At 41.8% G+C, this 26,055-nt stretch overlaps 2 protein-coding genes and 1 pseudogene across 10 annotated transcripts in view; all 3 read left to right on the top strand.

Annotated features, from left to right (window-relative positions):
• CHN2 (chimerin 2) overlaps positions 1–7,021 on the top strand; it is a gene marked incomplete at both ends in the record, with an annotated part of 253,890 nt that extends 246,869 nt beyond the window's left edge. For 4 of the 8 annotated variants that reach the window (XM_084229858.1, XM_084229859.1, XM_084229862.1 and 1 more), the window contains 4 exons: positions 1,011–1,088; positions 2,147–2,284; positions 3,819–3,924; positions 6,850–7,021. In XM_084229858.1, the coding sequence (XP_084085984.1) occupies positions 1,011–1,088; positions 2,147–2,284; positions 3,819–3,924; positions 6,850–7,021 (494 nt within the window). The remainder of the gene's footprint in view (positions 1–1,010; positions 1,089–2,146; positions 2,285–3,818; positions 3,925–6,849) is intronic. The other 4 variants (XM_084229861.1, XM_084229865.1, XM_084229864.1 and 1 more) reach the window with 2 other exon arrangements.
• A 4,537-nt stretch (positions 7,022–11,558) lies between these two features.
• On the top strand, positions 11,559–12,812 carry LOC311168892 (peptidyl-prolyl cis-trans isomerase A-like; annotated as a pseudogene). The gene is made up of 2 exons: positions 11,559–11,585; positions 12,512–12,812. The product of its transcript is annotated as a peptidyl-prolyl cis-trans isomerase A-like (transcript).
• A 12,186-nt stretch (positions 12,813–24,998) lies between these two features.
• Positions 24,999–25,379, top strand: PRR15 (proline rich 15; the record flags this gene model as incomplete). The annotated part of the gene is made up of 1 exon (XM_084229574.1): positions 24,999–25,379. One exon carries the CDS (start codon positions 24,999–25,001, stop codon positions 25,377–25,379), a length of 381 nt encoding a protein of 126 aa, XP_084085700.1.
• Between the last annotated feature and the right edge of the window lie 676 nt (positions 25,380–26,055).

The raw sequence follows: 26,055 nt of genomic DNA on the forward strand, positions 1-26,055 counted from the left end.
TCTGAGACTGAGTAGGGCTCAGCAGGAGAAAGAGTCAAAATCAATTAAGAACACGTCTCATGGTCACAGGAAGGAGCAGAGGCTGTATTTAGGCCATGCATCTGTTGTCTATAATGCAAACATAATGCAGAGCTTTATATATGGCAGATAGTACCTATTTCATAAATGTCTGCCAAATGGAAAAACAGGAACTTGTGTTAGTTAGCAAGAGACAGAGTACACTGCAGATACAGGAGATACTTGTTTGTTTTTGCTGTAGCTGTAGTTTTTTATCAGCTAACATTTGACATACAGGTCTGAAATCTGTTCCTCTAGCCCTTCTGCTACTTTTGGGGACTAGCTAACCTTAGGCCATTTCTTAACAAATCAGTGAGAGCGAGGCGCAGAAACCTTATTTTTTTTTAACCTTAATATATAGCAATCAGATTTCCAGACTCATTCAATGAAATTCTTTTCCTGCATCCATTTGTATGATCAGCTATTTGAATCAATCCTATTTAAACAGTCAACATATTGTGGCATTTATGATTAAACATAAAAGGTTGCAAATTTTAATTGTTCCAGTAAAATTAGCATAATTTGCACCACACAGATGCATAAATGCACATTTCTGTATCTCTAGCACAGTGTTACACACAGTGGGCATGTGGATTAAGATGTCAATGGGGGAAAAGCAGTTTGCTGTCTGAGCAATGAAATCATGTCTAGCAATCTGATGAACAAGGGAGGCAGGAGCCCCTGGTTGATGAGAGTCTTCAACTTGGGTTCACTTAGTAAAACCAGGCAGAAGAAAACCAGATTACCTAGCTCTCCAATACTGCACAAGCAAATGAAAATAGATCTGCATGAAAACTGGAGTGGGCAAGTCCAAGTTCTGACATGACAGTGGGTAATATATAACAGCACTGATTACATTTGCTCATTTCCTGATAGCACACAATGTAGACATGAAATTAGTCTTTTTTAGATATTTCAGGAAGCTAAAGTCTCTCTCTGTCTCTTTTTAACAGGATTAAAGTCAGAAGGCCTTTACCGAGTGTCAGGATTCACTGAGCACATTGAAGATGTCAAAATGGCATTTGACAGAGGTGGGTTTGTGCTTTCTTGGATGCCATGTGGTTTATCCTAAGTACCCTTTCTTCTGGAAACAGATCTTATTCATAGTGGGAGTGGGATTTGAGAGCTAAAGAGAATTATTCTTCAAGAAGCCAAGGAATAATGACTTAAAGATCTCCTAGCTCACTGTCTCTCTGGAGAAGTGTTTCCTTAAAAGCTGTGCACAAGTGACCCCATCGAGATGTGAGTTTAAAATGCTGCTTGAAAGGGCAACCAGAATTTCTGTGCCACTAAGATTCTATATCTCCCTTCCCTACCCCGCCAATGACTCTTTCCTTTCTCCCAAAGCTCCAAAAAAGAAACCCAGCCACAGTGCACCTACGGAGTTGAAATAAGCCAGCTCTACTGACTGAAGCTGACCCCACAGCTCTCTCTTCCATCTTCCCTTCTGTGCTGGGAGCCAGCACTGTCAGGCCTATCCTGCTAGATTTTATAGACAGGAATGTTTCTGTAATGAAAAAGGGGATGTTCCCCTAGCATGGAAGTAGGGGAAACAGGTAGAAGTTTAGAAGTGTCTCCTTTGGTTCCTTGTGACTATGACTTCTGTTCCTTGTGACTATGAATCAAGTTAAAAGAAACTTCAGTGAACTTGAAGGAAACCATGGAAACTGAAGACAGTCAATGTTTATTTTGTGTACCAGATTTTCAAATCTAAAGAATATGGGTGGCGCTAGTATTTCAAAATGATTTTTGTTTTCAAATGAAATTGTTATTCTATTCTGATTTATTTTTATCTAGAATACAAATAATTTTGCTAAATTTCTTTTTAGTAAAGTACCAGGGGCTGGGACCCACAGAATTATTTTAAGTCCATTTCACTACCTTTGGCTAGACTTACCTTCCGAGACCCAAAATCACTATCACCATACTTCCTTTTGTTACTTCCTGCATCGTAGTGTTATAAGAACCAAAGTAGCCAGTTGAGACTTGTAAGGAAGTATTCATCATCGGATTCTTTTTTCTTCTGGTCATGCTTCAACCTGGTGAAATAAGGGCTTAATTAGGAATTGGATCACTGATTGTTTTTCAGATGGTGAAAAGGCAGATATATCTGCCAACATCTATCCAGACATAAACATCATCACTGGAGCCCTTAAACTATATTTCCGAGACTTACCCATTCCTGTCATCACCTACGATACCTATTCCAAATTTATGGAAGCAGCAAGTAAGTATTGAGAACTAATTTTTCATTTGTACCAAAATTGGAAGTGCAGTGCCTTTTGGTCTCAAAAAATTAAACCTCAAAACTGTTGAAATTACTGCATGAAGAACTTGCTTTGCCAAATGAGAGTGCAATGATACAATGAAGAGAAACCCAGCCACAGTGCACCCACTGAGTTGAAATAAACCAACTCTACTGACTGAAGCTGACCCCACAGCTCTGTCTCCGATCCTCCCTTCTATGCCAGGAGCCAGCACTGTCAGGCCTATTCTCCTAGATTTTAGAGGCAGGAATGTTTCTGTAATGAAAAAGGGAATGTTTATCAACTTGGACTGCATAGTTAACTACTTTCATCCATTCGGCAGAATCTCATTGCTAATCAATTAAAGTCACATCCCAAGTTTTGCCCTTTGATGTTCAAATTAATCATATTCCTAGAACATACCATGTCAAGTACTGTGATAGAAATGCTTGAGTGTCGTTTAATCTCACCTTCTCATCTACCCCATTGACAGAAGACAAAAGTTGGGCTTGGAGAGCTAAGCTCAGAGGTCCAGGAACAGAACATCAGAAATGGTGTCTCACTGGCCCACAGTTGCTCAGTGAATCCTCTGTTTGCCACCTGGGCCCACTGCTGTCATGAGAAAGGGACATAGAGAAGAAAGGGCAGCCCTGGAACACAGTGAGGAAGGGGAAAGTCCAATGTTAGAATGGATGACAGAATTCCAGTTCACCTTGAGGATGTTTTCATTTAAAAATATAATCCATAATGTATGATATTAGTAATGAAGTGGAGAGATACATAGACTGGCTGGGATTAGTGTAAGATGTACTTTGTTGTGGTCCTACTCCCTGGTAAGAAGATTCCTTCCCAGGTCCTGGGTAGAGAAGGTTCTAGCAGCAGGGTACCTACCCCAGAGTAGTGACTATAATGCCTATCAGAGGCCTAAAAGGGAAAATTATGCTTTGTTAACAAACCTGCTATCCATTTCCTAACCCGGGCTGTACACCAGGGTTCACAGTGCCAACCCTGAAAAGTGCTCTTACTGCAGCCTGAGTTGGCTGGCTCATCTGCCAGTGCCTTTGCACGGTAGCATGTATATAATTATGGAAGCCTGCCAGGGAAAGACTGTGTAGACTACCCCGAGGGAACACACCAAGTGTGCTCCAGTCTAAATTGAAGTTTGTGATAGTGAAATGAGAGTGAACACCTAACATGCAGAAGATGAGCAAAGCAGTTTATAATCTGCCACCAGTCAGCACCTACTGCAGATTTCTAGAAGGCAAGGATGGCCTCCAGCCTGCCACTATCACCAGTGCACCTCCAATACACATGTGGGAGCCAGTCTCAACCCTTTTCTGGAAAGAGGCAGGACAGGACCCAATTGATTACTTTCAAGAAAATGTTACCTGAAATGGCGCGAATTTATTAAACTGCCCCTTCATATAGCCAAAACAGATCAAACTTCTCATTACTTCTCTAAAAACTTTAATGTCAGGACACTGCACTGATGTTCATTATGTGTGATCTCCACAGAAATCACCAATGCAGACGAGAGGCTGGAAGCCGTCCATGACGTGCTGATGCTGCTGCCTCCGGCCCATTATGAGACCCTTCGGTACCTAATGATCCACCTCAAGAAGTAAGCTGATGCCTCCTCACAAACCCTTATCTGCCCTGGGGCAGTTAATTCATTAGCCTCCCTCCCCAAGCCACTGAGTGGGCAGATATTCCCCTAGGGTGATCTGCGCTCCTGCCCCTGGTCGGCTCCATTCATACTTGCTAAAAACCTTCACACTGTGCAAGGAGCCGCTCTACATACTTACATGTGTTATCCCTGTGAAGTGGGTATTTTTAGGGACCTCATGACCAGAGGAGAGTGCTGGTGTCTAGAGAGGTTGAACAACTGATGATAAGAGGTAAAGTGGAGCCAGGACTGAAACCAGGGCCGTGGGATCTAGAGCCCACACTCTGATTAACCAACTGTCTGCACCGCCCCTGCATATGCATCTTTCTTCCATACAAGCCCTGTACTCTGGTTTCTGTTATTCCTCCTGTACTCTCCATTCCCACTCCTGAGCCTGCTTGCATTCTGGATGAGTGGATTCCCACCCTAATCTCTTGTTTTAATAGATTAGCTATTTATCACTAAGTAACAAATTGCCCCAAAGCAGAGTGGCTTAAAACAATAAACATTTGTTATCTCATAATCTCTGTGGTCAGAAATCCAGGTGTGGCTTAGCTAGGTGCCTAGTTCAAGGCCTGGAAGGAGGTTGCCGTCAAGCTGTCAGCCAGGCTGCCATCTCATCTAAAAGCTCAACTAGGGTATATCCGCTCCAACTCACTCACGTGGTTGTTGGCAGGATTCAGTTACTCAGAATCCACTGCACTAAGGACTCACTTTCTTGTTGACTGTTTGCTGGAATCCACCCTCAGTTCCCTGTCATGTGGTTCTCTCCAAAGGCAGCTCACAAAGTCACAGCTGGCTGCCCTCAGAGCAAACGTGCAAGAGCACTGAAGATGAAATGCATAGTCCTTCTGTAACCTCAGCTTCAAATGACATCCACTACTTTTGCTGTATCCTATTTTGTTAGAAATAAATCATAGTCCCAGCCCATTCTCTAGGGGCACAGGATGGCACAGGACGTCAAGTCCAGGAGGCAGAAGTCACTAGGAGTCTACACCAAGGGCTGCACCCTGTGTGAGAGCCTGTGAGACAGATGGAGACATTTGTTTGTTTGCAGGACACTAGAGTCTCTGGTTCCAGATCCTCCCTCCTAACCTGAGATCTCTTTCCTTCTCTGTTCCTGTATCATGAGATCAATGAGTAGGTCTTTGAGATGTTGGAGGGATCATCTGTTTTTGGAGGATATAGGGTAACAATCCATTCTTAGATAAAACAAACCAAAAATTGCCTACATCAACCAACTTATAGCCCCATTCAGTAGTGAAAAGAGGCAAATTGAAAATACTATGTAAACATGAGGTGAAGATTCCTATTTTTCTACCTCTTAAAACTTAATACTATTGCATATGTTAAGGGTGATTAAAGAGGTAACACACACAAGATTCTCATTTTGATTTATCGATTGAATTTAAGAGTACCAGTAAATTTTTGGATAAGGAATAGTCTATGAATTTCAAACCTGGCTTTTAATTAACTGCAAATAATTTCTTTCATTGTGATCAATGTTCAATTATTTTAATGTGGAAAGCAACGTTCCATTATTAGAAAAATGCTGACACAACCCAGCTGAATTTTATAATGCCAGTAACTTAGTATTTTTATTATTATGGTGGGTTTCCTAGTCATCTTGTTTGGTCAGGTAGAGTGTCTGACTTAACAGGTAGAGAGGGAAGAGTGAAAAATACCTCTTTTCCTACTTCCCTTTAAGCTTTGCAGTATGAAAATAATACATACTGAACTGACCTTTCTAACACAATATCAAATGATTAATCTTAATTAGCTCTGAGAATAGACATGAAGAGTTGGCCTTCCTTGCAAAACCCAAACATATTTTAATTATGTATTTTGCCCTTCTTTGGAAAGCCTTCTCCCTCTTTGATCTATTATAAACATCCTAAATGCCTTAGAGTACAGATATGGGAGATTGTAGTTTTATTCCATTAGGAAGGTATTAAGCTAAATTTAGAGAGTGAATTTCATTCATTAAGGCAGATAGTTCTTATCTGAATGTTGAAATGGTGATTTTTGAGTTCAACAATAATTATTGCTCCAACTCTCACCCTATGGGAACTAGAAATAGTGTCTCACTGCTTTCCCATTTGGCTACATTCCAACTATTTCCCTGTCCCATGATAATGGCCTGGCTACTCCTAAAGTCTTGGCTGCCCTATCCTAACCAGCTTCCATGCTTGCCAGCACACACAGCTGTAGGAAACTGCAAGTAGGGGAATAGACCTTTATCCAAACCGAGACTCAAGTCTGTACCCACCATGGCCCCTTAAAACCCGCATTCCTGAGATGACAGTTCTATGTTTGTTTTAGTAAGAGGGACTGATTTTCTCATTTTAAGGAGTGTGTCTATACCACATTTACCTAATGATTCAGTTCTGGTTAAAGGCAATGCCACCAATCTAAAAAGAAAAATCATAAAATAATCTTTAAGAAAATAACTTTCTGGATGGTCTCACTCATAGCAGGAATTTAGAAAACCCAAATAAGGGACCAGGAAAAAGACTAATTATAATAAAGGAAAAAAAATCAATAAGCCACAATAAACCAGAGATACACTACTGGGACGGGGTAGGGGTGCAGAGGAGAGGAGGGATTAGGATCAAAATAAGGGGGGTGCAATTGTATAGGAAATATAACCAAAATGAAAATGCATACATTGTACAAAAATGAAAAATGATGTAAGAAACATATAAAATAAAATATATTAAATATAAAAAAAGAAAAAATAATAACTTTCTGCTATTCCCATTCTCACTTTTCTTTTGCAATGTCCCAAGCCAGAGACATACTTAGGAGCATAAGTACATAATCACTATATGAATTCATTCCCAAATCTACATAATATCTGTGTCTGTGTTTGTTGTGCAGGGTGACTATGAATGAAAAGGACAATTTCATGAATGCTGAAAATCTGGGCATCGTGTTTGGGCCCACCCTGATGAGGCCCCCTGAAGACAGCACCCTCACCACCCTCCATGACATGCGGTACCAAAAGCTGATTGTACAGATTTTAATAGAAAATGAAGATGTTTTGTTTTAATCTACCAGGGAAATGAGCTGGATGGCTCCAGTCCAGTCTAAGTTGATAAGGCTAAAGGAATAAAAACATTTCTTAAGCTTGATTTGTTTTTCAAACAAGTAACAGAACCTTGTGGACCTAGAGGATGGCCAAGTCGGCTACTGTGTCTCATAGACACTGGCCTTCTCCACAGAGAACAGCGGGCATGAAGGTTGGAAAAGCCCCTCGTCTGGTCCCTGCGTGCTTCCAATGTGTGTCTGTTTTGCTGGAAGAGTGATTAATACGTCTTTCTTTAACTTATTAAAACACAATGTAGACCTTTAAACTTCAGTCTTATCAGTAATAAAATGGAATTTAATTCTTAGAGGTACTTGATATAATTATACAATTTTCACTTACAGAAAGAAGACAATTCTATATGTTAAAATGTTTAATGAAACTTCTATTGTAAAATGTATTTTTATTTTAGCTTCGAGAATGTTACTTTATTTTAGCCAATAGAACTCAATGCAGAGCATTGACTATTACATGTGTACCTTGTCCCCGTTCTTGCTGTGATGCCCTGAAAAAGTTTACCACGAATGCAGTATTATCTTGACATACCTCCGTCCTTGTCAGTGCTTCTCAATGAAATTTCACCTGCCACTGTATCTATGCTTTTGATAGTTTTTGCTGTTAAGCACTGGCATTTTGCTATCATGTGACATGTATCTATAGCAATTATAAGATGGTCTGAAACATCCATAAATTTCTTTCCATGAAAATTTTGTGAAATCCCAAAGTATGCTTCGGAACTGGCCATAGTCTTTCCATATCTTATATGTATATCCCAGAACATGAAGAATGTGGTCATTTTACATAAAATGATTTAGGAACACTGGTTATATCTGGGCCGTGTAAAAAGTTAGCACTTTTCCTTGTTTCTTTTCAGGCAAGCATTTGGAATTCCTCTATTAGTGGCAAGTTGTGCTTTTGCTCCATTTCTGTATTTATGGAAAGTAAATCTGCAGAATAATTGTTGATTTTTTTCATTTTTGTTTTATAAACAAGCCTATTTTTAAAAGTGAGAATGAAAAAGTTTGCTTGTTATAAATATTTGTTCCTCCTTGATAAAAGCAGCACTGTATAGGTAATGATTTCATATGATTTTATTATTATAGTTCCATCTTATTGATTATATTTATCTCTTAGCATGAGCTTTTCCACCAAGATTTCTATATTTTGTAACATAGGTTAAATACTCAAAACATCAAAAATTGTAAATCTGGATTTTTTTTCTGAAATCCAACTATAATGTCTTTTCCTCTGATTGAGATGATTTATGTAGTCCCTCACAAGTCTTGTTTTGGGGTGATCAGAAGAGGACTGCTGTGTGGCAGTGAGCAGGAGGAGGAGTGCAGTGCAATTGCTGTTTTGGAAAGAGCCACAGGCCATGTGGATGGAAGCCATCAGGGCACAGAGTCAACATGCTTCTATTTGGTCCCTGCTATTGTTCCTCCCAACTGTACAGATTTGATGTTGTAGCTTATGTACTTCTTGATACTGTCAAAAAATATCTGGAAATGGTTTTATTTTGTGAAGTGAACAATACTTTGTAATTTATGATAGTGTAAATGGAAGGAAAAACATTAAATGTATTAAATTCTTCCATCTATCATTTCAGAATATGGGAAGGAAAGCGATGTTGGGGGGCAGCAGGGGATCTTTCAAACCATGTTCCCAGACGACTATGGCAATAAAGCTTCCATCATCACCAAAACACCGTAGTAAAACAGACACATCTCCTGGAGTCCCCACTTCATTTACCCTCTGCCAGCTTTTTACTGCACAACTACTTGAGATTCAGATTCGAATTTTCCACTATACCTTCTCTAAGACCCACTGTGTTAATAACCTCCACTGAGAAATATGGAGTTTAGAGCAAGTCACCCTAGGTACAGTACTTGCAAGAGAGTAGCACAAGTGTTTTGGAGCCAGAAAGACCCAGATCAGTTGCATATGACCCTGGGAATGAGCTTGCTCATCTGAAAAACTAGGGAAAATAATTAGCAATAGCTACTTCATATTATTATCATTACTTTAAGAGTGGTGACTTAGAAGGGAAATGGATATGACATGAGGGTGGGATGGAAGAAGCATTAAGAAAAGGATTTGCCCCAGGTTAAATCTAAGTCCAAGTAATTATACTGGATATTATAATAGGGCTCTATTGTGTGTAATGGGGTTCACTTGACTCCTTTTCTCGAATGTGATTATAACACTTGATCCCCTCTACCGTGCTGTAGTCTGAAGCCTGCTCACCCATGCCTATCTCCCCCACCATCTGGTAGCCTGACATGGCTCCTCTTACCTGGCTTGAAATTCCTGCCATTGGATTAATTCCTCCTTAAAGGGAGGCAGCGTTGTTTCCAAAACCCACTATTAAATTGCCCACAAGTGTGTTGTAGAAGGTGGGATGGGGCAGAGTAGGAAGAATGCAGTTGTGAAGTTGGGAAGAGACCCCTTTCTTCTGTTCATATAATAGGTACATGGTCTCCACAGCTTGGAGAGGGAATTGTAGAATTTTAAGGATAGCAGCCTGAAAGGGCAGATGAGGCTAAGGGAGAACATAGGGAAATAATGTAGCACACAGCTGACGTTGTTCCTAGGCCATCCGAATCCCACTGAAAACCCACATCAACTTTAACATTGCAAAGCTCTATTAATCTCCAAAAACTGACCCAAAAGTCAGTCTTTTGATCTGGAAACTAATATTAATTTTCAGACACTGAGTACTTGAAAGCAAGGAAAAGTCTTCTCTCACTGGAGAAATTACGTTTAGTCTAGCTGGAGAGAGAAAGCTCGTCATGCTAAGATTTCAGGAACTTAACATAAGGGGGATGGGTGGCTACTAATTATTTTGAATAAATTTAGTTTTAGCCACAAAAAGTACAGGAATACGTCTACATTTATAGAAAAATTGAAAAGATACTCTAGTGTGTCCTGAGTATTCCCCACCCACCGTCCCCTAATGTTAATATCTTATATAACCATGCCCTTTCTCAAGGCTAAGAAACCAACATTTGTACCTTATTATTAGAAAACTCTGACTGTAACAGATCTATTGTACTCAAACCAGCTAGCATGTGATCTAGCTACCCATGGCCAAGATCCTTGATGAATATACCAAGGATGCCACTGCCCAGCTCTTTAAAACCTCCATCTGCCATACTTGTAACATATGAGATAATTTAAAAATTGCCCAAAAGTTAAAGGTCTTGATCACATTCTCCTTTCTTCCTCCCCCTTCCATAGCATTTGTTATGCTCTTAAAATATATGCTCAAAATATACTGTTTTATGTAAATGTATCACTCTACATTATCATTCTACAACTTAATTTTTTTGAAATGTGCCATATTGATACATAGAGATTTACTTCATCCATTTTAACTGCTCTAAAATATTATCATTGATCACTAGCGCAAGTGGTATAGATTTACATCTAATATCCAACAACCTTGCTAAACCCTCTTACTAGGTCTAATAGTTCATTTGCAGTAACCATGTACCCCGGCAATGTCACTGCTAGAGAGCCGCCCACTTCCACCATAGCCTATTGGGGTCCTGCCTGCATCAGCAAGTAGATGCCTTGGACTTTTCCAGGCATCAGTCAGATCTTTCTCTGAGTCCATAAACTCTAGAAGACACAAAATCAGGGGTTCTTGAGAAACCCCCCATGCTTGGTCTTCCCTTCATCCAGGAGCAGGTTTCTAAATTTTCACTCTTTTAAAAAAATCCTCTCAAGCTTCTTGCTTCCACCTCTATTTCCCCTGATGTGCCCTCTAGGTGGGTGGTGAACTAAGGAACTCAAAAATGGTTTTCATATTCTCTCAGTATTCCCTTCACAGTTGGACTGAAACTTGGTGACAAGAAAAGCCTCATTTAAAATCTTGTAATATATATTCTTTAAAAGAGGAACATATTACTTTGAAAATAATATTTAAAAATTAGATTCTAAAATAACTAGAGAGTGTAAAATAGAATAGTACAGGATATTAACAAAAGAGCAGATTCAATTGATAGACAAGAGTCTTCCATAGCCATGAGATCACTTGTTTCAAAGTTCACTATCAGAAGAACATAAAAATAACATAATGACTATTAATAGTGGATTTATTAAATCACTCATGGCATTGCTACATAATATGTACTATTGTTAAAAATAATATTTCTCAAAAGAGAATATAAACAAATGGGATGCATCAAACTGAAAACTTCTGCACAGCGAAAGAAACCATCACTGAAAAAAAGATGCTCTATTGAGAGGGGAATATTGCATACCACATATCTGACAAGAGACTGATATTCAAGATATCTTTGATATCTATGAAGAATTCATACAATTCAATAAAAAAAATCAAAAAGTGGGCAGAAAAACTAAATAAAACTAAATACATTTCTACAAAGAAGACACAGATATGGCCAACAGGTACATTAAAAAAAAATGCTCATCATCACTTAACATGAGGAAAATGAAAATCAAAACCACAATGTGATACCATCTCATACTTTTGAGAATGGCCCATATCAAAAAGACCAAAACAGTAAGTGTTTGGGAGGAAATGGAGAAAAAGGAACCTTTATACACTGTTGGGAATGTTAAAAATAGATCTACCATCTGATCCAGTAGTCCCACTACTAGATGTCTACTCAGAGAATGCAGAGACACTAATTGAGAGGGATGTATGCACTCCTACGTTTGTTGTAGCACTATTTACAACAGCCAAGTTATGGAAACAAAGAAAGCATCCAATGAATAGCTTAGGAACATGTATACACAATGGAATACTATGCAACTATTTTTTTAAAAAGGTGAAATCTTGCCATTTTGACAATATGTATGCAACCGGAGGGGATTTTGCTAAGTAATATAAGTCAGAAGGAGGAAGACAAATACTAGATGTTTTTTCTCATATGTGGAGTATAGAGAAACTAAACAAAGGGTCAGATGGAACCAAATCATTAACAAGCCCCAGAAATACAGAATTATGGCTAGCAAAAGGGGACCGCCATGGTGAAGAGCAAAGTGTGGTGAGTCTCAATGTACTATGATGAAGATTATGGGTGCCTTGGAGGTGGTTGTGGTGAGGTAACATACATCTGAGGAGGTGTGACTCTAAACATCTGAATTATTGATATTGTGTTAAACCAATGTTACTTCAATTTTAAAAAATTAATTAACAAAAACACCTCTATATTTGTTGACTTGTAATGGCTCTTGATATGCTTAGAAATGACTATCAACTTTGCAGACACCACCTCCGCAAGACCTCCCACACTGAGCAGCCATGTGAATCCCCTATGATGTCAACACTGTCAATGGCAAGCCCTTGGGCTTCATTTCCTTCAAGCTATTTGCAAACAAACTTCTAGCAACAGCAGAAAACTTGCATGCTCTGAGCACTGGGGAGAAAGGATTTGCTTATAATGGTTCCTGCTTTATAGAATTATTCCAAGTTTTATATGCCAGGGTGGCGACTTCACACACCGTACTGGCTCTGGTGGCAAGTCCATTTACAGTGAGAAATTTGATGATGAGAATTTTATCCTGAAGTATACAGATCCCAGAATCTTGTTGATGGCAAATGCTGGACCCAACACGAATGGTTCCCGGTTTTTCCCTGCACTGCCAAGCCTGAGTGATTGGGTGGACAACATCTGGTCTCTGGCAAGGTGAAGGAGGGCATGAATATTGTAGACGTCACAGAGGCTTTGGGCCTAGGAATGGCAAGACAAACAAAATCACCACTGCTGCCTGTGGACAAGTCTAATACATTTGATTTCTTAATGACCAGATCATTTCTTCTGTAGAGCAGATTATTTCTTCGGGAGAGCACCCCTCTCCCCACTCCATCTGCTCAAGATATTCTATATTTTCCTTATCCCCTTCCAAGATAAATGGATTAAAGAGTTAAGTTTATGATTATGGGGCCTCCCTGGTGGTGCAAGGGGTTAAGCACCACACTATGAAGCAATCCCCAGCCTCTGCAGCACGAGTTCGATCCCCGGCCAGCCAGGGAGCAACCCACATGGCGCAGCAGACCTCTCCTGCCTTGCCTGCTGCTCCCCTCAGCAGTATATTTCAGTCAGTCTGCCTGTTCTGTTCCTCACTCTGGCTCTGGTGAATCCTTTTAACCTCCCTCCCACATCTCTGGCCTGTTCCTCACCTCTTGTATGCATAAATAAATAAATCTTTAAAAAAAAGTTTATGATTATGGAATAAAAAATAAACAAAAAATAGTGTTCACTAATAACTAACGAAAGAATATGCACATTAAGACCCTATTTAAAGAAAAACAAAAACCACTACCTGATGCTTCTAGTTCATGCATTGTGAAGAAGTAAGCTAACACCATCATCCATGACTCCTCCATTTCTCTTACACACCACCAGCAGGATATCAGTAAAGCCTATTAGCTTTACTTTAAAAAATATTCACAACCGGGCTTCCCCGGTGGCGGTGGCGCAGCAGTTGAGTGCTGGGTTACGAAGCTGCGCGCAGCCTCTGCAGTGCCGGTTCGATCCCCGGCTGCTCCCCCGCCACCGGAGGAGGGTCCCACATGGCGCGCAGACCTCTCCTGCCGCCCGCTGCTCCCCTCAGCAGTGTACTTCGGTCCTTCTGCCTGTTGTGCTCCCCGCTCTGGCTCTGGTGAATTCTCTCACCCTCCTGCGCTTCTGACTGTACCCAGTGCATGTATAAACAAAACAAACAAACAAATAAAATAAATAAATAAAGCATGCCTCTAATAAAAAAATTAAAAAAAAATATTCACAACCTTCACACTCTTACCATCTCCACCACTATCACCCTGTACAAGTCACCACTGTCTCTCACTGGACACCTGCAACAATAGCCTAACTTACCCCTTACTTCCCCTCCACATTCTTCTACCCACCAGTCCATCTCAGCACAGCAGTCAGCAGGATCCTGTTAAAACACAGGTGAGATGATGTCACTATGTTGTCTTGAGTCTCCATTGGGTTCCCATCTCTTAGTAAAAGACAGACTTTGCAGAGGCTCATGAGGCTTCCTGCATGACCTCTCCCAGAAAGACACACAGTCTGGGCCAAAACTGTGTGACTAAAGAGGCAGCACGACCTGATGTGCTCCGCCCAAACAGGTGAGGCCATCAAGAAAAGGGAGATTCAAATTCTACGAAATAGTTCCTCCCTCGCAGCAGACCTCTCCTGACTCTCCCGCTGCTCCTTTCAGCAGTGTATCTCAGTCAGTCTGCCTGTTCTGCTCCCCACTCTGTCTCTGGTGAATCCTCTCACCCCCCACACCTCTGGCCTTTACCCCAGTTCTTGTATGCATAAATAAATCTTAAAAAAACGAAAGAAATAGGGCCTCCCTGGTGGCACAAGGGATTAAGTCTCAGCACTATGAAGCTATCTATCGGCAGCCACTGCAGCATAGTACAGAGTTTGATACCCGCCAGCCAGGGAGCTGCCCATATGGTGCAGCAGACGTCTCCTGTCTCGCCGGCTCCTCCCCTCAGCAGTGTATTTCAGTCAGTCTGCCTGTTCTGCTCCCCACTCTATTTCTAAGAAATAGGGAACCATAGGGTAAATAATTGCCAGGCTTTTCTGCCCTCCTGCCATTAGGATTGCTGATGGATCCTTGCAGACCTGAATGCATGCCTGATGGCGGGCACCTGGAGTAGGGTGTGGGCATGCATATGTGGGATACACCTGAGCTAAGACTGGGCTTATAAGGGCGGCGTCACAGGGACGCCAGCAAAGCAAAAGAGAGACCAGAAGAATGGAACTACCAGAAGAATCAGAACCAGCAGAGAAGCAGAGGCCGCAAGATACACTGCTGAAAGGAGCAGCCTGAGAGCCCAGAAAGAGTGAGTACTCGCCTGGGGCTAGGGTCCTATAAGCTTCCTGGCCCCCCTGCCTGCCATGTACCTGGTAAACTCAATGAAAGCCTGAAAAAGCCACCAAGGGCTCCAGGACTCTCCTTCCCGCCCATCTGCTCGGATCATAGACACCTGCCCTGTGCTTCCTGCCTTTACAGGAACCCAATGCAAAACATTCCCAGGAGGAGGCTATGAGGCAGGCCAGAGAGATATTAGTCTTTTGGAAGAATAGGGAGGTGTCCAGGAGTGAGGTTCTTAGGAAAAGGAAATGCATGCACAGATATAGATGTGGGTGAAGTTGTAGGAAGCCATGGAAGGGATTTGAAAGAATTCGAAAAAGGGACCTGGAAATTGAAAGGGGCGCACAGTGAACTTCAGGAAAAGACAAAAATTTAGAAAGCAAATTATCTGTGCACTGCAATGCTTAGCTGAACAGAACACAGTATGATAATAGTCAAGTAAAGAAGGTTATGCTGAGTCTAATGGCACTATAAGGAGGGGCACAGAAGGCATGTTGGTGTAAGAGAATGAAATCTGCAAATACCCATAATAGGAAATAAATAGGGGGTGTTGGCTACTGGTAAATCAAAAGGAAGCATAACACACATGTTATTTAGAAATATGGAGATGTGTAAGTGCCAAGAATAAAAAAAAAGTGGTTGGTGAAGAGGACTGAGGGAAAGAAGAGGTAAGAAACCCTATAATTTGCTATGAACCCTTAAATAATATTGGACTTTCAAATTTTGTGCTTATATTACTTTAATAAAATAAGTTGATTTTTGAAAACAAGAAATAATGTCACGTTGTCTACTTAGCAGAGATAAGATGCTCCTGTGCCTCCCTCCCCCACCTCGGGTATGATTTGATGATGCAGGTTATGAATTAAGATTGCAGGAACTGATGGTACAGCATATATTCATCCTATTCCTTGGTTTATGCCCTTGCCACAGCCTGGCCCTGACTTTACTTCTAAAGATTTTGTCTTATGATTTGTTCATTCTTTTCTAGTAACATTGCTTTCAAGCTTAACTAGGCCTACTTCCTCCTGTAACTACAGGTAATGTAATTTTGGTGCTGAAAGGATGAAGAGCATTCCTGAGCCACACACAGAAAACTTCTGCTTCATTTAGTATAATCATTAATCGTGTTTCTGAAAAAAGTTAGCTTCATAGCAAATTGTTGTATATTAAATATTCTCTAATAAATTTTCAAATTATGTTCTGGAGTGGGGGGAACTGGCCCCAATCAACAATTATAGTGACTTTTAAGAATCTCTATCATGACCTTTAAAAAGCACTTGGAATTGATTGATTTGCACTGTTTATTCACATAATTTTCCCACATAGCCAATGAATTATAAGTCAAGGAGAAACTAGCACTTACTGTTAGGTGTCAGGGACTTATGCAAGGGACTATAATAAATGTATTGTCTACTTTAATCTTGGCAACCACCCTGAGAGGTGTATCTTCCCCACTTTGCATACAAAGAAACTAGAGCCTAAAGATATTAAGTAATCTTCCCAAAGCCACACAGCTAGTAATTCAAACCAGCCATCAAGTCTTTTCACAAGAAATGTATATAATTACAATTCCTAGTGTTAATTGGAGCTTGGGTGCTCAGTGATTCATTGGGCTTTCATATTTAAGCACCCACATTAGGGCTCGCATTCTTCTAAGTGAGATACTTAGAAGACAATGACCTTTTTAGAATTTTAATGCAATAGCCTTAACACCAACATTCACTGATTTAACAATTAACTAAAAGCTATATGAGATTCAAATAGCGCTATTAGAAGAACACTATTTTAGGGATAGAGTATCTCATACCCAATCAAAATAACTCTACCTCTTAGGGTCCTGTGACTTTGAGCAAATTGCTTCAACCTTCTGTGATTAAAGCTGTAGGACTTGTAGAATCTCTGTAGTATCTGTGTTTCAGAGTTGCTCTGCCATTAAAGGTGAAAAGCTATAGTTGAAGCAGTTTTTCTCACTATGTAAATGAAATTATGTCAAATGGATAAACATGAGTGTTCATTCACTTTGGGTGTAGTTTAAGATTTCCCTGTATTAGCACAAGCAGAGCCAAGCTTTGCTGCTCAGTGCTGAGTGCTAAATTTGCTGCAAAATAACTTAGGAAAACAGCTATTTTTTTATGGACTTCTAATCGTGTAAGTTTGACATTGGCCTTGATTCAGGTGAGAAAAGCAAAAATTCACTTCCTGCATCATGTTACCCTTCCATCAGATATTTACTTTCTACCTGTACACCACTGACGTAATGGGCTGACACAGTGACAAACCACAAAAAAGAAAATATAACCTGCCAAATGGAGCATAACTGAATCAATGCTTTGAAAAGGGAAATTAACAACCTCAGATAGCAAGCAGGTCACCTTTTCAAGGAGCTAGTTTAACCCAGCCCTGACCTAGAGCAGGTGACCAGCTAGGGAACATTACTTTGGATAGTAGCACATGACTTTTATTTACATCAGTGATTTTCTAACAAAGAATAAATTGTCTTTGTTTCCTGAGAGTTAGGATGTGCTGTGGAGTCTTGTTCTGAGAAGTCAAGTCCTCCAAATCTTTCATTTATTCCCTAACTACAGTATTTACTAAAATCTCAGCAGCCCTCCTCTGGTATGACATTATTCAACCCCATCTGTATCCTACCACCTACTCCTTCTCCTTCCAAGGGATTATTGAACATGACAGATTTTTCCAACTCATTAACAACAAAAACAGAGTTATCAGGTGATTTGCTCTACTACTGTCCTCACATATGAGAATTAAACAAAACTGACCTAATAGTATATGGACTGAAGGATCTAAATTTTATTTCATTGACACTTTTTTTTTCTACAAGTCAGTTGTATTGTCACCAACAAAGCATTCAAGTTAATGTGTTTGATGGGCCACTTATTCATCAGTGTCGAGAACTATTACTGTTGGGCAATGACCAGGTCCCAAAGATTCATCAGTGCCATGTTTTAGTGCTCATAGAAGACACATAATATGGTGATTTGTTAGATCCCTGACTCCAAAGCCCAATCTTTCTGGGGTCAAGCACTGGCTTTGATTTTTACCAGCTGTGTGACCTTAGACAAGTAGCTTAAGTTCTTAATATCTCATTTCCTCATCTATAATAATAATAATGATAGTGCCTACTTCATAGTGCTTTTAGGAGGATTAATTGAATTAATATTTATAAAGCAACTAGAACTGTACAAGGTGCATAGGAAGTGCTGTGTAAATAATCATTAATTAAAATGGAACTCATTTTCTAGTGAAGGAGTCAGACAATAAACTAATCAATAAACAGAAAAATTATATTCTGGTTGAGGGAACAAACACCAAACTGACAATTTACAACATAATTACCTGCTGAAAACAATTGGGCACTAAAGCAACTTCAGTTCTGATAGTCTCCTATTCAAAAGAGGCAGGAAGATAAGCCTAGGATCCACCCAAAGAAGAATGGTTTATAGGAAATAGTTCTCTGGTTGAGTGACCCCCAAAAGGTCACACCCTCATTGTTTAGGGAACCAAGAAGTAAACTCTATGGTACCCACCCATGCACAGAAAATTTCTCGGACAAGGAGAGAAGGAAAGAATGGACTTGACCCAAAGGATGTGACAATGCACTATTGCTCACATGTATTTCATTTCATTAGCCATAACTCCTCAAGTCATAAACTTAGTTTGTCTGGTAATTCCCCTTAACTCTTGAAAATTCTTTTGGAGTGTCTTTATCATAGGCCTTAAATTTTTCCATGAATAATTTTTAAGGAAAATGAATAGCATACAATAATATCCAAGAACGCCAAGAAATAAGGCCCTATGAGAACTGACAGCAAAAAATAAAAGAATCAGACTGAGACTTCAGATTTTTTAATTATTAGGCAGATTATAAAATAATTATGTTTGTTATGTTAAAAGAAGAAAATAGAAGTTTAGCAATACCCACAGACAATAAAAAACTAAAACAGTGACCTAACAGATTTGGAATATAAACAAAGACAACATTTAGACAAAAAAAACACAGGATGTATAAGTTAATGTCAAGATTTAATAGCTATATCAATGCAGCAGAAGAAAGAACTCAAATTCCAATATAGAACAGAAGGAATTATTCAGAATGTTGCATAAAAATCAAAAATCAGGATACACAGGGCAGGTTAAGAACCTTGAGAAGACTTGACAAATGTTTAATTGGAGTTCCAGAAATAGGAAAGAGAGAATAGGCAGAGATTGTGAAGAAGAATAATGGTTTAGAATTCTCTAAAAACTTTTAAGGGGCCTCCCTGGTGGCACAAGGGGTTAAGCACCGCGCTATGAAGCAATTCACAGCCTCTGCAGACCTCTCCTGACTTCCCCACTGCTCCCCTCAGCAGTGTACTTTGGTCACTCTGCCTGTTCTCTTCCCCACTCTGTCTCTGGGGAATCCTCTCACTCCCACATCTCTGGCCTGTACCCCAGCTCTTGTATGCATAAATAAATGAATCTTTAAAAAAAAATTAAGAAGCCCAAAATCCCAAATAGGATAAAAATTTAAATAGATCCATACTTAGACACATCACAGAAATACTGAAGAAAACCAAAGATAAAATCTCAAGAGACCAAATAAAAGATAGGTTACCTTCAAATTAGTGACAGATTAGCAACTGATTTCTCAACACAAATTATGTTAAACTAAAAGACACTGAAAAAAATATTTGTTCAGTGGGCTGAAAGTCACCGCCAATTCTAAATTCTATAATCAGCAAAAATAATATATTAGACAAAACAGACAGTGCACACTAGCTGATCTTCACTAGAGAAAAAAATCTAAAGGTTGTATTTTGAAGCTGCATTTTAAAATATGAGCTACAAGAAGGAATAAAGAGCAAAAATAAATTATTGTAACTGCTGTCTGTCTGCATAAAGCAACAATCAACAATGTGCTATGAAATTATACCTGATTTAGTTGGGGGCAATACTTGTAAAGAAAGTTTTCATTGAGGATGGTAGAGGCAAGTACATCAGAGATAAATTTGGGGGGGGGGTGGGTACTGAGATGGAGTGACAATTTTGATCATGAATTATATAGGGTCATGTGGGTCATATCAGTTCTTTAAGTGCAAAAGGTTGGCATTATGGATTGTAAGCTTTCATGTCTTCATTTAAATGTCTTCCCTGCATGCAAGGATTATTTGTAAGTCATTATCAGTAAGCAATGAACAACATAACAAATATTCAAAGTTGTTTGATAAAGTGGGGGATGTAAGAGAATGAAATTTTAAGTTCAGTAGTTAGTAAACGCTTAATATTTATTAAGAAAGTGCTGGCCCTTTGTTAAATTATTCAAGATACAAAGCCATTTGGCAGAAATTTTATTTTCCTAAATGTCTTCATTCTTTTGCCCATTTGATCAGCAAACAATGTAGCATATCAGCCCCACAACTTCCTGGTGGTGATAATGACAAGACCTTCCTTGGACCAGAGTCTTCATCTGTAATGGATGGCATTATCATGAATTGACCCTTCCTCCCCTCAGAGTTGGTGGCCTGTGTTTGTTCAGTCAGGGTACTACAGCTGAAAGTTTACTCTATAAAACTCATCCCAATAAATAGATGAAAATGTCCAGCTTCCGAAAATGCACTGGTGTGTGTGACATTACAAAGTCCAACAATGCCAAAGATAAACAGCTGGGACTACATCAAATTAAAGAGCTTTTGCACAGCAAAAGAGACAGTAACCAAAACAAAGAGAAACCCCACCAACTGGGAGAACATTTTTGCACCCAACACTAATGATAAAGGACTGATCACAAAAATCTGCAAAGAGCTGATGAGACTCAACAACAACAAAGAAAATAATCCAGTCAAAAAATGGGCAGAAGAGCTAAAAAGAAACTTCTCTGAAGAGGAAATGCAAATGGCCAACAGGCATATGAAAAAATGTTCAACATCACTTGTCATCAGGGAAATGCAAATCAAAACTACCATGAGATACCATCTTACACCAGTGAGAATGGCACATATTAAAAAAACTAGCAACAACAAATGTTGGCGAGGGTGTGGAGAAAAAGGAACTCTTCTGCACTGTTGGTGGGAGTGCAAACTGGTCCAACCACTGTGGAAAGCTGTGTGGAGATTTCTGGACCTACTAAACATAGAGCTTCCATATGATCCAGCAATTCCACTCCTAGGTGTTTACCCAAAGGACACAGAAACATCAATTCCAAAGAACACCTGCACCCCTATGTTTATAGCAGCACTGTTTACAATAGCTAAGCTTTGGAAACAACCCAAATGCCTAAAAATAGATGACTGGATCAAGAAGATGTGGTACATATATACCATGGAATATTACTCAGCATTCAAAAAAGATAAACACATGCAATTTGCAGCAACATGGATGGCACTGGAAGGGATCATGCTCAGTGAAATAAGCCAAAAAGAAAAAGAAAAATACCGGATGGTCTCACTCATAGCAGGAATCTAGAAAACTTAAATAAGGGACCAGGAAAATGAATATAAGAAAGTGAAAATCAAAATCAACAAAAAACTATGAACCAGAGACACTTTTAGGGGGGCGGGGGCGGGAGGGGAGGGATTGGGGTCAGAATGGGGGGGCTGCAATTGTATGGGGAATATATCAATAAAATTTATAAAAAAAAAAATAAAAAAAAACAAAGTCCAACAATGCCAAACTAAGAAGTAAATAAGATAAAGTTTGTATCCTTTTTCTTGCACTAAAATACTCTATAAATTTTATTTCTATATTTCACCTAATTTAATTCTAAGTTATAAGTTATTTGAGGTAGGCATTAAAACTTTCACTTCTGAAATTGATGCTCACGCATCATTCATAGACCTTTCAGAGTTTTCATGAGTTCAAGGAACAGCAAATAGTTCTTTGAAAAAGAAGAACAGGGAGGGAACCCTCCAAACCTTGACACAACCCACTGGTCCACTTCCTGGACTTATAAGAGGAGTGTGGGGGAAGGGGGTTGGCCACTGAACTGCACACTTGAGAGAAGGAGATTCACATCCTCATTTAGCTAAGGGCACAAGAGACAGACAGGTTGCCTATAACACAGCAGTTACCCTATTGCAGGCAGAGTCAGACCTGGGTTCAGATTCGACTCTGCCACTATCAAGTATGCAGCCAGCCATAAGCAACCTTCTACCCTCGCTGTGCTAGAGCTTCTTGGCCCGTCAAGTGAGGAGAATAACTTACCTCCTAGGATTGCTGGGAGACGTGAATGGGTTAATTCCCAGAAAACGCCTGCCTGGCACACAGCAAGTTTGCTAATGTCATAACTTTTAAATAAAGGTGACTGAAACTCTGCACATTCTGCGTGGCTATGAAACAGATCCTGTGAGTTACAAAACTTTAGGATCCTGGAAGTGGAGTGGCCGCGGTTGAAGGTCCAGAGGTGGGGGAATGTTGTAGGGGCTGAGGGAGCCATGCGGCAACATCTATCTACAGAGCCCAGCCACAGCCTACGTTTCCCGGCCTCCTGGCTCCTCCACGGTTTCTTCTTAGCGGATCGGGCCGGCGAGTGGTTCAGCACAACCATTTTCCAATCGTGCGTCCCGATGCTGGCGCCGCCTACGCGATCTGATCCAATCTTATCCCTTGGGGGGGCGGGAAAGCGAAGTTCCTACCTGCACCTGCAACAGCGGTTGCCGCCTGCTGGTTCTGGAGGGTGTGTGTGTGTGTGTGTGTGTGTGTGTGTGTGTTTCTACCCCCTGCCCTGGGGTTCTGGTTTCTCGAATCACTTGGCGAATAACCAGCAGGTGGGCAGATGTCTTTTCCCGCGCCAAGCGGGCAGCCGACGCCCCAGCTCCCAGCAGCTCCCGGGATACACAAGCAGGAAAGAGTGTCGTGCTGAGAATGAAAGGCTACTAACCGGGAAAGCCTGCCTGGCATTCACCTGGGCAGCGAGCCTGGTATCCACTCGCCGCGGTGCCCTCTTGTCGGAGTACACAGCCCGGCAAGCCCTCCAGCCGCCACCGCCCACCGCAGCAGCGAGCAGAAGTTGAAAGCGTCCTGGAAGATCAGCAGCCGCATTTAGCTTAGCTAGGGTGCGGAGTTTTGGGCTAGCACACTTCCAGAAAGCAGCCCGGTCTCCTCAAGACAGCAGAGGGACGCCGCGTCCGGGCTTCTAATTTGCTGCGAGCGAGCCATCTCTGGGCGGCCGGCGCAGCGCGAAGTCTCGGGGGTCGGAAGAAGCCCGAGCAGGTGAGCAGTTAGAGTGACTCTGCGTCAGCCAAGACAGACCTTGGCGCCGGGGTGTCACTCTGGGGTGCTCGCCGGGCTCCTGAGAAGTTATGAGCTGCAGGCGATCTGTGTACATTGGATAATTTGCAATCTTTTCTTTGCTCAATTCCTGAAAAGCCCTTCCTTGCACACAAAGTCGATGATGGAGAAGAAAGTGTAGGGTAGAAGACAGAAAGCATCATCAGGACCACCCCACTAACACCACCAGTAAATAATTTGGGGTGTTTTTCTGATCTGAAAGTAGGAGGGGGCAGGGTGTTTGCAAACCCAGCTGCCAACTGCCTGAGGGTTGTGGGTGCCTTCTGCACGGGAAGAACTTTGGGGAGTTTTTCCTTACATTGTTTTCAAGTCGCTGCACTAGTGTCCTGAGAAGGAGTGGGTGCCGCTGTCTCTGAGCCCAGGCTGCCGCGCCGCCTAGGGTAGAAAATCAGACTTTTCTCTCTCTGCAATTCCGGTAGGAGGACCCCCAGCAAACCGAGCTGAAATGTTGCTCTCTGGCGCGCAAGCGAATGCCAGGAGTGCTGGGCTCCAAGGATACAAGGGAACTTAGCAGAAGCTCAGAAATGAGTCGCGGAGCAAGTAAATCCTGAGCTTTCAGGCAGTTAGTGCCAGATAGACCCAGCACAGACATTTAATGCTAATGCTAATGCTAATGCTAATAACAATAACAATAACAACTTTAAAAACCCTTTTCGCTCCGCAGAGGGCTATTTTAAAAGCTGGGAAGAAAGAGATTGTTTTGGAGTTCCTGGTTGCTCACTCCTTTGGGCGAGAGAAGTGCGCAAGAAAAATAACCACCTTTAATTTGTCAACTAAAATCTTAAGAGTGCCCTGGTGCAAACAGACTTGGTGCATATTTTAACACAGCAGTAAGAGGGAAGGCGGTTTACCGCTTGGACTACTCTCAACCATCAGCTGGGGTTAGCTTCATAGAGATGCAAAATTGCTCTCAAGGCTGAAAGAAAGAATGGAGTGGAGACTTGCAAGGAAAATTACGTCTAGACGTACTTCTCTGAGAGTCATAAGGCAGGAATTATGCCCAAAGCCCCATGTAAAGGAGACCAAGCAAAACACCATGAGCTTGTCCTTCACTCTTACTGGCATGTAAATTCCCGGGAAAATCACATCGAAAAGGATCGCGAAATAATGGTCTATGGAGCGAAAATGTTTGTGGGAAATGTCGATGCTTTTTGATGGAGGTCTAATGATTACTGTTCACCTATAGCGCAATGCAACTCGTTTGCTTCTGGCGCTCTCCCAGGTGCATCCTCGAGGAGGCCGTCCTGGGCCGGGTGTCACCTTTGGGTGTCCTTCGACAGCCAGGCAGAGTGACAGAACAGGCCGTCGCCCTCTTGGGTCCGGGTAATCCATATCCCCGAGAACTTACCCTGGTTACTCCTCAGGCGCGGACCTCTGCACTTCCCCTGGTGGAAAGTCAAGGGTTGAGGACCGGGTTGCCAAGATTGAACCGTGAAACCAGTTGGTGGCGCCCTGGAGGGCACGCGTCCTCCGGCAACCCCGCGCGCGCGGTGGTGCTAGGTGGGGGCTGCGGGTTCTTGGCTTCTTCCAGCGCTCACTCCGGGGCCGATCTGCTGCCAGTGGAGGGAAGGGAAGGCGACGGGAGTGGGGGGCGCATGATTTCGATCAACCCGGTAACCAAGTTTTGTGTTCTTCCCTGGCACAGGGCGCCACCAGGGCTTCCATCCAGAGGGCCTCCGGTGAGAAGCCGGCCAAGGTGTTGCGTGGACGCCAGAGACCATCCCGAGAAAGGGGCCGCAGCTGAGGCGCTTCCACACCCGGGGCGTCCAGGGCCCACGGCCGGCTGGCCATGGCCGACAGCGGCGGCACGGGCAGCTCCAGCCCCTGGTGGAAATCGCTCACTAACAGCCGGAAGAAAAGCAAGGAAGCCGCCGTGGGGGCGCAGCCTCCGGCTCAGCCTGCCCCCGGGGAGCCCGCGCCGCCCAGCCCGGACTGGAGTAGTAGCTCCCGGGAGAACCAGCACCCGAATCTCCTTGGAGGCGCCGGCGAGCCCCACAAGCCAGACAAGTTGTGTGGGGAGAAATCGGGCAACAGTCGTCGAAATTTGAAGATCTCGCGTTCGGGTCGCTTTAAGGAGAAGAGGAAAGTGCGCGCCACCCTGCTCCCCGAAGGAGTCAGGTCTCCGGAGGAGGCGGGGTTCCCTGGCGACCCCCAAGAGGACAAGCAATAGGCGGTTGCTGCGTAAAATTGTCTCTCTTCCTCACCCCCCACCCCCACCCCTTCCCAACAACCCACCCCTCCCCCTTCTAAACCCGGGAATTTTGACGGGCCCCTGTACTTGGTGTCTAATTTCACGAAATTCAGACTATTCCTACAAGCCCTCCGCCGTTTTCTTTTCCTGGAAATTAAAGCGTCATTTGAGTTTTCAGTGTTCCAGGACTCAAGGATGCATTAACTGTGGTACGAGAAGATAGTTGCCACAGCAGAAGTGGGCATCATTTTTTTTTTTTTCTTTCAGAAAGCTGTTCTGTGGCTTTCACAGGTTGTATAACTTGTGGGAATAAGAAGGCTTGTTTCCTAAGAGATGGTAGCTGAACTGGAACTTCGCAGCCCCTCATATCAGGAAGGCATTCTCTGATTCAGGCCACTTTATTGTGAAGCAAATCACAGCGCTGTTTTCAATGTCTGAAATATGCACTTTAGAAGTACTTCGGTAGATTTTATACCTTAAGGGAAGGGCTAGGAGACAGCAAAAGCTTTCTTAAGTAGAATTTAAGTAAGGCAAGTTTGCTCTTAATGTTGAACTACAAAACCCTGCCACCCATTTTAGTGTGGATTATTAAAATTGTTGCACTGTAAGAGTTGTTGACTTTTGTATTTTTTTTTTCCATTGCAAGACTGAAGCA

This window comes from Talpa europaea (assembly GCF_964194135.1).
Source record: "Talpa europaea genome assembly, chromosome: 3".
NCBI classification, from domain to species: Eukaryota; Metazoa; Chordata; class Mammalia; order Eulipotyphla; family Talpidae; genus Talpa; species Talpa europaea.